Here is an 11,349-nt window from a genome sequence, read left to right on the forward strand (position 1 = left end):
TTCCATTGGTGGCAAGACAAAGGTCTGTCCCGCATTGCAAAATTCTTTTTTTTTTTTTATGAATAAACTTTTTTATTTTTCATACAAGTAGTATAGGATTTACAACATATTGAATCATATATATCAAATGGACATCAAGAGTGAAATATACAGAGAAGGAAACAGGTCAATAATCAAAACATTTTCCCATGTTAGCTTCTATTGTTAGGGGGTTAAAGTACCACAACCTCGGATCATCAGGACAAAGGTTTGTTAAGAGCATTCGCAGTCCCTCCAGGACTCCATTTTACTACTGGTAGATTCCTCAAGGTGGGCAGTACACAAACCTTCAGTAAAGAGAATTGCCTGTCCATCTAATTTTTCACCCCGTTTTCTGCACACTTATTTTAGTGACTAAACTGTATGTATCGATAGAAAGCTCACACGGGGTTTAGTCATGGGCATATGTATCCCTAGGGTGAAACGTATACATACGCATGTCTAAACCATTATTTTAAGACTTAAACAATTTAAGAAGTAACAAATAAACAATTAAACAATTAAACAAGTAAACAAGTATCTCACTCCACTTCCAGGGTGTGTCCTCCTTTCTTCTTTCCCTTTCCTCCTTTTCCTTTCCCTTTCCTCCTTTTCCTTTCCCTTTCCTCCTTTTCCTTTCCCTTTCCTCCTTTTGTCCTTTTATTTTCCCTTTTTTCCTTTTCCTTTCCTCCTTTTCCTTTCCCTTCGCTCCTTTCTTCTTTCCCTTTCCTCCTTTCCCTTTCCTCCTTTCCCTTTCCTCCTTTTCCTTTCCCTTTCCTCCTTTTCCTTTCCCTTTCCTCCTTTTCCTTTTCCCTTTCCTCCTTTTTCTTTTCCCTTTCCTCCTTTTCCTTTCCCTTTCCTCCTTTTCCTTTCCCTTTCCTCCTTTTCATTTCCCTTTCCCCCTTTCCCTTTCCTCTTTTTCCTTTCCCTTTCCTCCTTTTGTCCTTTTATTTTCCCTTTTTTCCTTTTCCTTTCCTCCTTTTCCTTTCCCTTCGCTCCTTTCTTCTTTCCCTTTCCTCCTTTCCCTTTCCTCCTTTTCCTTTCCCTTTCCTCCTTTTCCTTTCCCTTTCCTCCTTTTCATTTCCCTTTCCCCCTTTTCCTTTCCTCCTTTTCCTTTCCCTTTCCTCCTTTTCCTTTCCCTTTCCTCCTTTTCCTTTTCCCTTTCCTCCTTTTTCTTTTCCCTTTCCTCCTTTTCCTTTTCCCTTTCCTCCTTTTTCTTTTCCCTTTCCTCCTTTTCCTTTCCCTTTCCCTTTCCTTCTATCCCTTTTCCTTTCCTTATCTATCCTTCTTTCCTTCTTTCTTTCTTTCCTCATGCCAGATCTGTGAGTTTGTGATTTGTCCTCTGTGTTTTGATATTTCATTCTAACTTTCTTCAGCACCTAAAAGAAAAGGAGAACGATGAGCTTGATATTCAGCTGAAAGTGTTTGATGAGAATAAAGAAGATGACCTGCTGGAACTCTCCCATCGCCTCAGGGACATTCGGGCTGAGATGGAATATCCTTCTCATAACATTTTACCTGTGTCATATATTTGTTTTGTGATCCATTTTGTCGGAGACGAGCAGGTCAGCCTTTCATCTTGGGAAGCGGTTAAGTAATCATAGTTTTAAGCGTTCTCTGCACCCTAAAGACGCTCTAAAAACAAGAGATAAAACTTTTATTACTTCATTGTGGAAAATGAAAAAAAAAAAGATGATTGTCAGGTAGATGCCGACTGCTTCATCAGTTTATACTGGTGGGTGGGACCGGTGCTGTCTGGCTTTTAACTGGTAGAACACTCTGACGTCAACCCACAAAGAACAAACCCGTACAGCCGTATAACTGGTGGAAGGATCTCCTCTTGTGACAGTTAATTCAGGACCTAAATTACATACACTGTAAATGTTTTATTGCTATGGACTGATTTACAAAACGTGGATGTCAATTGATCAGTCTTTGTTCTGGGACTTCAAGTGTCAGTGCACCTTTGTTTTGAGGACCCCAAGGGTCTGTGTGTCATTGTTCTAGGACCCCAAGGGTCTGTGTGTCAATGTTCTAGGACCCCAAGGGTCTGTGTGTCATTGTTCTAGGACCCCAAGGGTCTGTGTGTCAATGTTCTAGGACCCCAAGGGTCTGTGTGTCAATGTTCTAGAACCCCATGTGTCAGTGTCATTCTTCTAGAATTACAAGTGTCAGTGTTTCATTATTCTAGGACCCCAAGTGGCAGCGTGTCATTGTTCTAGGACCCCAAGTGTCAGTGTGCTATTGTTCTAGGACCTCGAGAGTTGGTGTGTCATTGTTCTGGACCCTAAGTGTCATTGTTTCATTATTCTAGGACCCCAAGTGAAAATATTTTTGTTCTAGGACCCCAAATGAAAATGTTTAATTGTTCTAGGAACCCAAATGTCAGTGTGCCATTGTTCTAGGACCCTAAGTGTCATTGTGTCTTTGTTCTGAGGCCCAGAGTGTCAGTGTGTCATTGTTCTAGGACCCCAAGTGTAGTTGTCACATTATTCTAGGACCCCACATGTCAGTGTGTCATTGTTATAGAATCCCAAGTGTCAGTGTGTCATTATTCTAGGACCCTAAGTGTCATTGTGTCTTTGTTCTAGGGACCCGAGTGTCAGTGTGTCATTGTTCTAGGATCCCAAGTGAAAATGTTTCATTGTTCTAGGAACCCAAGTGTCAATTGTTCTAGGACGCCAAATGTCATTGATCTAGGACCCCAAGATTCAGTGTGTCATTGTTCTAGTACTCCAAGGGTCAGTGTTTTCTTCTTCTAGGATGCCAAGTGTCAGTCATTGTTCTAGGACCCTAAGTGACCAGTGTGTTTCTGATCTGGGACCCCTACATTTCAGTGAATCATTGTTCTTGGGATCCTTAGTGTTAGTGTGTAATTGTTCTGGAACTCCCCTCCAAGCATCAATAATCATTCTCAGTAGTCTGGTACCCCATTCTTTTGGGTCTTATTTTGTATTCCAGTTGTTCCTGGTATCCCAGATGAACCTGTTTGATATGTAACTCAGGGTGGACACCAAAAAGCATTGTGAAGTACCTTTAGGGCCTTTCTCTACAACCTCTTTCTCTCTGATTTTCCTCCTGATCTGAGCTGCAGTTAAGTATACATTGTAACACTGTAAAAGACAAAGCATCATTAGAAGCAATCCTTTTTCATGGTCGGTAGGAAGAATTGCACCAGGCTAAAAACCTCCTGAGTAAACAGTTGTTTTCACAACCGAATGATGTTTCTCCTTTGAAAATCAGAAAACAAAAGCCCAGCACGAGGAATAATCTAAGCAGCGCCATCACAGGCGGGCACACAGCTGAGAAAGAAATCAATTTAGATTGTATCCTGTCTGTGTCAACAGGAAGAGCTGATAAGTGTGGATCAGACTATGCATGAACATACATCCACAACTTTACATTGTGTTCACTGCCGACCGGCTCAGCGGGAAAACGGGGATAGGAAATAAAGCCGCAGCGTTATCCACTTTGGCTTAATGAATGGGGAGTGAGGAGCTATCGTATCTGCACTATGTAGACAAGGGTGGGCCTGGTAATCCTGGCAATAGAGCTATTACTGATCTCACAATGCAGAGAATTTGAAGGGAGAACACCACCTGGTTTTTAATAAAATTGTGTGTTGTATCGGGAAACAGAAAATGACAGACAACAGGTGCTATTGTTTTACTGATTGAGGAGTAAGAGATTTGTGATCCTACAACAAAACAATGGTTGTCTTAAAAGTAACCGGTCATGTCTACCATCATTGGTAACCTGCAAGCACCCGTTGTTCAGCTGCCAGAACCAAAATGAAAGAAAAAGCTAGCAGTTCTTAAACACTTTGTATGAAACATGGTGGTGTTGATGGCATATATTTGCAAATCTATGTGGAAGCCATACTGCCCTGCCAATGCCCCGCTGTATGGCATGGCTCCTAACTCTAACTCTTCATTTTGGATTTTCATGGCCTCACCATTGGCTATGCATCCTTTTATACTGGCTGTGGACAACAATGTTGGACAAGATGATAACAGATAGGTTCACTTTAAGGACAATACTTGTTGCAAAGATTGAAGTCATACCTGGCACGTAGTAGTGATCACCTTTGCTATAGCTTATTGGAAAGCTCATTGCATGTGCCATTGTGAAACCTCTTTTCTTCCTATGTCCATCAGATGCTCTGCTCATTGGCAGAGTAGTGAGGGCTGGACAGTGCTGATCCCACAGATCTAAATAAAAAGTGGAAACACCCCAAGGTGGGTGGGACCAGCCACAACTCCATGGTGTTCAGTAAGAGAACCCAGAACCCAAAATGGAAGATTTCTGTCATGTGGAGTTGCCAAAACCGTAAGCAGCCCATGGGTGACTAAAGCTGGCCATACACCTATAGATTATCTGAACAATGCCTGCATCCAATCAGATTATTCAGGTATTTTGAAAGCCAGAGGGGCTGACTACCAAGATACTGAAGCTTGGCCCAGCGGGAGATTTTTCCATCCACACAGTTTAGCAAAGATGGAGGAATCTGTTGGACTTTTCCCACCTGGCCATAGAAAATCTGCAGATAATCTATAGGTGTATGGCTGGCTTTACACAGTTAAACTCCACCTTTGTCTAAAACAGAGATGGACAACCTCGGCACTCCAACTCTGGTAAAATTACAAATCCCATGAGGCATTGTAAGAATCAGACTGCCACAGGCATGACTCCCATAATGGGATTGGTAGTTTCACCACAGCTGGAGTATGGAGGTTGCCTACCCTTGGTCTGAAATATCATTATTTTAAGATTCTGCTTACTAGCCATTCCTTCTCTACCACATTGCACCGTGCTGTCACACAGAGCTTGCTGATAGCAGTAGAGCGCATGGATTACCTCATTGATAGGTCGAGGCAGGTCCTTGCAGGCTATGTTGCTTTAACTGCACAGCAGAAAAGTGAGGTCAGGGGCTTGGCTGTTTCATCTGGCAAGGGCGATGGAAGCTAAAACATTGCAAAAAAGTATTGCAAATGCTTTGGAAGGTCCATATGCATTTGAACTATGTAATTTAGGTGAAGAGACCAGCACTGCTATGAAGATAACCCTTCAGTCACTCTTTATGTCCTACTGCTGTAATATCCTGCTTCTCAGCCATTCCAACTCTACCACACAGACCTTGCTGGTGGGAGTAGAGCACATGGATGACCTCATTGTCGAGCTCCTACACTATCCAATCACAGGCTGGGGCAGGTCATTAACCAGTATATGTTGCTTTACCTGCACAGCAGAAAAGTGAGGCCAGGAGCCTGGCCATGCCATATAGCAAGGCTGAAAGAATGAAAAATGGATAGAAAGAATTACAAATGTTGTGGAAGGTCTATGCATTTGAACAATGTATCTAGATGTTTTTCTATAATTGTGCTTCAAGAGAAGCCTTCACAATACTTTCTTTTGTTTTGCTTTGTGTGGTTTGAAAGCAGATTTAATGGTATAAAAGGTGTTTACATCTCATTCATGTGTTAATGTTCCTTAACTCTTTTCACTGATATTGGCGAAGTCTACCATCTCCTGTACAATATGATGAAGGACACCCCTTCGGAGTCTTACCTCCTCTCCATCCTGCAGCACTTCCTTCTGATCCGCAATGACTATTACATCAGGTGAGGGTTGTTTAAATCTTCCTCTCTTCTCCTTCTTTGTCCAGGCAAATAATAAGTGAAGAACAAAACAAAGCCGATCCTTTTGCATATGCGTCCTTGGATCTAGTACAAGTGGAAAGGGGATAATATGAAGAGAGCAGAATTACCGTGTGATATAAACACAACGCACTTGTCGACACAATGTACACCTCTGCACATTTTCATATTTATTTTCCAAATTATCCTACCTAGGTAAATAATAAAAATTAGGGATGCAACGATACCGGTTTTCCGGTATCGAGTACGAGTACCAATATTTTTCTGGTACTTGCCGATGCCGAATACCGATACCGCAAGTCCTATTAAGGAAGCTGGGCGTCGTGTAATGACTCACCGCCCAGCTTCCTGATTAGCCGGGAAGCAGTCTCCATACTTCCTCATCACCAGGTGATGAAAAAGCATGGAGCTGGCTTTCTGGTCAATTAAGAAGCCGGGGGACAGGTAACGACTTGCCGCCCGGCTTCCTGATTGGCCAGGAAGCTGACTCCATGCTCCTTTGTCCCCAGGTGGCGAGGGAGCATGGAGCTGGCTTCCCCTCCAAGTCATTACCCGCCCCCCGGCTTCCTGATTGGCCGGGAAGCCAGCTCCATGCTCCCTGGTGAAATAGGGTACTGGTTTTTCGGTATCGAGTACTGATATATTTTTTTCAGTACTGGCTGAGTGTTACCGGGTATATGAAGCCAAAACTTCTTTTTAGTTTTTTCACAGAGTAAGGCATATTAAAGCAAACATTGTCTGAATACCAGTGTCCTAAAAAATCTCTTCCTTAAATCTTGGTGAGCTTTGTATTTCTTCCAGATGTGTGCAGTAATCCATTGTGACACTTGGAGTTTCCTGTAATAAAGACCGCTTACTGCTGTTCTCTCTACTTGTGCAGGGTGACTGGTCTCGTCTCCGCCCCCCCCTCCTGTAGTTTCCAGTAGTGAGTGTGGCTTGCTGGCTCCTCCCACAGTTCTTCTCTCTGCATAGGCCATGTACAGAACAGTGATGATGTCACTTCTTTGTAAAAAAAGATAATATCTGGGTTTGGAAAGGCACAAAAAATTAATTTATATCCTTTGTGGCTAATGAGGAATATATTTCAATGAAAGTTTAGATGCTGACGGTCTTCAGCTTTAAATGATTTGATTTGGCAAGCCATCTCAGTCGGGCTTTGTTAAAGTTGAGCCCCTCGCATTCTCGGAGCGGTTCCGCACTACAGTCAGCGGGAACTGTAACCTGTATATTTCCATTTAAATGGCTTTTAATAGGGGAGTAATAGTTATCTATGCAAAGAGAAACGTCCCCGCGGCTTTTCATTGTGTTACAGGGTTATGTAAATCGAAGAATGAGAGAAAACAAAGGCCATTTATATTATCTACCTTCAGCATTGCGGAACACAAGAAGAATGGCATTAAATATGACAGAATGGTTTCTGTGTTTGTTAAATGCTAGAAACAGAGACTGCAGATACGTAGAATGTGTATATATATATATTCTTGGCAATATAGCTGAAATCAGCGTACCAGCTAAATAGATAACATACATGGCAAGTGTTTTAGTTTTAAGAACGTCTGTTCAGCCAGTCTTGTTACTTACACTCACCTCAGTCAGAAAATATACCTCTTTATTTTTTAAAGTAGTATTATATATATAAATGTGCACTGGCAAAAAAAATTGTTTTTAGTTTCCCTTTGATTTGGATTTTGCGTTATTCCGTTTTTCGGGATTCGGGTCTGAAAGTCAACCGACGAAATTCGTTAGCAGTAGTCTGCACGAAATTTAGTTGTAGCAAAGTGACATTAGAGAATTTTTTTTCCAGTCTGCAGAAGAGAATAAAAAAGTGTGAGGTCCCCCCCCCCAATTCAAACCAGACCCTTTAGGTCTGGTAGGAATGTTAGGAGGGACCCCCCAAGTTAAAACAACAACAAAAGCGCTTGGTTTTTTTTTTCAACAAAATTATTTTTTTCAAAAAGTGCGGTTTGTTTATTTACTTTGAATTTTAACCCTTTAGTGAATGAGTAAGGGGTACTTACTCATTCACAAAGGGGGGGGCACCTGGGTGCCCCCTTATCTAAAGGGGTACCCCAATGCAAATAAGCCCCCTTGCCCACAGATCCCCACAACCACCAGGTCAGGGTTTTGGGGAAGAGGTCCTTGTCCCCATCAGCATGGGGGCACCCTACCAGTGCTAAGGGCACGTGGCCTGGTAAGGTGCAGGGGGGGCGCTCAATGGCCTTTCCTGCCCCTTTCCTGCCCTGCCTGGCCTGTGCTCGGATCGAGGGTCTGGTAGGAATGTTAGGGAGGACTCAACATTTTTTCCCATTTTTGGGGGCTGGGGTTCCCCCTTAAAATTCCTACCAGACCTAAAGTCTGGTATGGGTTTTGGGGGGAAACCCACACACTTTTTATTTAACTTGGGGTCTGGTATGAATTGGGGGGGAACCACACGCTTTTTTTTCCCTCTTCGGCAGACTGTAAAAAAATATTTTGACGAAATTTCATCCAACAAACAAAATTTTATACAGAATACCGCTAGCGAATTTCAGAATCGGAAATTCGGATTCGTTTGCAATCATTTATTCTGTAATTTGGAATTCGGATACATACAAATCTCTGAATTTCCGAAATTGTGTCCGTATTTTGATTCGGAACGAATCGCACATGTCTAGTATTATATTATATATTAATAATGAAGCCAGATCAAACAAATATACATCGCTCAGCAAAGTATTTATTTACATTTTTGCCCAAACACTTGCAATCATCATGTTTCCAAACAGCCCCAACTCTCTCAGCTCGGCTTCCCTGAACCTCCTGTCCGGTACAAAATCACAAGGGAGAGCACAGTCTCCAGCAGCCTGAAGCTCATCCCTAGTGAACATGTACCAATGCAAAAATAAAATAAATATATAAAAGGCAGTGCTTCTTAAATGAGAATTATGAGGCGACCTGTGACAATGAAACTGTCACAGGTCGGCTCAGTAGATATGCTCGATCTATTTGTGCAGAGAGCCGATCTATCAGTGCAGAGAGCCGTGGCTGTCACTCACGGCTCCCTGCAGGGATCCCCCTCCCCTGTCCGATCCTCCAATGCTGACTGGCGGAACGGACGGGGGAGGGGGCGGGTACAGCTGGCTCTGCCTCTAGATAGGCAGAGACAGCTGTCACTCATGCAGCTGGGAGGATCCAGACAGAATTGTCGGGATCCATACCGGCTGCGGCGGCTCAGTATAGCTCGGCGTATACTGAGCTTTGGGTGAAGGGAGGACGCTAGTTTGTGTCCTCCCGTTACCCTTAGGAGAACTATGGGGAAAAGCCCTGACCCCATAGTTCTCCTTTAAATGAGTGATACTATTGATGAATGGGCATACATTTCCACCATTTCCACAGAGACACTCCAACATCTTGTGGAATTTGTCTTTCTAGAAGAGTAGAGCATAGCTTCAAATGAGGGGCATATTGGCCATGGTTTTGGAATGGAAGGTCCAACAAGCTTATTCAGGTCTTATGATCAAAAATGTGGCCATATATTGTACCTTTTTTTTTTTTTTCCATCCCTGCTGGGAACAAAGAAAAGCTGTGTGTGCAAGACGAAAAAAAAGGTTTTGGATTGAATGAGAAAGATAAAATAGTTATATTGCTGACTTTGTTCCTCCATTCCTGTCCTGATATTGGTAGTCATTGGGGTAGGGATTGATAAATCCCTCCTACAGGGACACAGGCAGTGGCAAAACCCTTGTAGAGGGTCTATCGCTTTCCTGCTCTATCCCAAACTTGAGTGGAGTTGGCCTTTAACATCTTCCCCCATTTCCATCACATCTGTTAACGCGTTTTGTATTTGCGCGATTATCCGTGATCCTATTGCTGTTTTCTCAAGCTTGTTTCTCTTTGCATTTATGAGGCGAAGATTGAATTTGCAATGCATTGTGCTCATCAAGACTCGCAATACCTGCTGCGAGTTTATGAAAAACATTTTCCCCATGAAGGCCACACTATCACGTGGGGGCGGGGGGGGGGGATCAATAGGTCATGATGTTGTTTTTGGTGGGTTTTTTTTATGTCAATTTGGTTAACGTACATAAAGAAAATGAAAAAAAATCACCTTGGCTTTATGATGACATTGAAGAACGCTATTGACAGCAATGTGATAAGCATGAAATGGATGTCAAGTATCTCTCATATAAATTGCATCAATATTTATAAGCGTGTCAGTAATACATGAGCGGCGGAGAGAGGAATGAGCTCTTAAAGGGCAGCTTCATCCGAACAAGATAAGTACACAACCAAAACAATAAAGATGTGTGGCAAAGGGTTTGTAAACCAATAACTGTAATAGCACCACTGCTGTGCTGTATGGTGGGAGGAAGGGGGATAAAACCTTTTAGAGCTTGCAGTTCTACAGACACTAGGCCACCGCCTGTCCTCCCATTGGTTCTGCGGAACTTTAAAGTCCCACCACACTTGTGCCATTCACTGGGCAAAATCACCTTCCTTTAACCCCAGCTGAATTCCAACTCCTCTCAGCCCTGCAGGTCAGGGACACTCACTGCAAGCCTGATTTTGGCTTTCATTTGGGTAGAATGTTGCATGACCAAGTCATTTTCAGTCAAACTATCATAGTGCAGTTCTACAGACACTTGGCCACTGCCTGTCCTCCCATTGGTTCTGTGGAGCTTTAAAGTCCCACCACACCTATGCCGTTCAATGTGCGAAATCACCTTCCTTTAACCCCAGCTGAACTCCCACTCCTCTCAGCCCATCAGGTCAGGGACACTCGCTGCAAGCCTGATTTTGGCTTTCATTTGGGTAGAGTGTTGCATGGCCAAGTCATTTTCAGTCAAGCTATCACAGCGCTTAACAATGACATAGTAATGAAAGGTCCAAAAACAGGCTGGTACTCAAATGGTTAGGGTACAATTCCCAAAGAACACCAGGATAAGTATCCTTTTAATACACCAGGATAAGGAAAACAAGCATAAAGACAGCACCTTCTTACAGTGTAATAATGTTTATCAACAATGGTATCAAGCATAATACATCAAACTGCTCACATATACCATACGGAGCATAGTGTATATACTCCAATCCTAGACCACTAGGCTTCATCATAGTGACAGTCAAGGCGAGTAATGACTGCCACAGGTCTATACAGAAGAATGAGCCTGAAGAAGGGAGAATCACCCCCAAAATGTGTTAGAGGTCCTTCTGTATAGACCTGTGGTGGTCATTCCTCCCCTTGACTGTCAGTACGGTGAAACCTAGTGTTCTAGGATTGGAGTATATACACTTTGTTCCTTATGGAATATGTGAGTAGTTTTATGTATTATGCTTGATACCATTGTTAATAAATGTTATTACACCAGGAGAAGGCGCTGTCTTTATGTTCTTTTTTGCTTGTACTTTGAGGAAGTTTGTCAATTGCATCCAAGACGGCGGCCTCTCTGAGTGATTGTGTTATCAAAGATTGCTGATTGACGCAGGTCCACATAGCCCTGGAGTTTGGATTGCTTTTGCTTACACAAGGATCCTTTTAGCCCACCAGGATAAGGATCCTTTATTTAAAAAACTGAGTTATTTTCAGATGAGTCCAACAAGATTTAAAAAATACCATCACATGGTTGAACGAACGATCCGTGTGTTAAAGCTTTGTGAATTGAGCCTTTTGTCATGGGCAAGCCTCTAAATATAA

The 11,349-nt window shown here is 42.7% G+C and overlaps 1 protein-coding gene across 1 annotated transcript in view; it reads left to right on the forward strand.

Annotated features, from left to right (window-relative positions):
* Positions 1-11,349, forward strand: part of DIAPH2 (diaphanous related formin 2) — a 909,560-nt gene that overhangs the window by 281,009 nt on the left and 617,202 nt on the right. Inside the window, exons 11-12 of the mRNA XM_018576282.1 lie at positions 1,395-1,513; positions 5,523-5,639. Coding sequence (XP_018431784.1) covers positions 1,395-1,513; positions 5,523-5,639 — 236 coding nt within the window. The remainder of the gene's footprint in view (positions 1-1,394; positions 1,514-5,522; positions 5,640-11,349) is intronic.

The sequence above is a fragment of the Nanorana parkeri genome, unplaced genomic scaffold (assembly GCF_000935625.1).
Source record: "Nanorana parkeri isolate BGI_ZX_2015 unplaced genomic scaffold, ASM93562v1 scaffold62, whole genome shotgun sequence".
NCBI lineage: Eukaryota > Metazoa > Chordata > Amphibia > Anura > Dicroglossidae > Nanorana > Nanorana parkeri.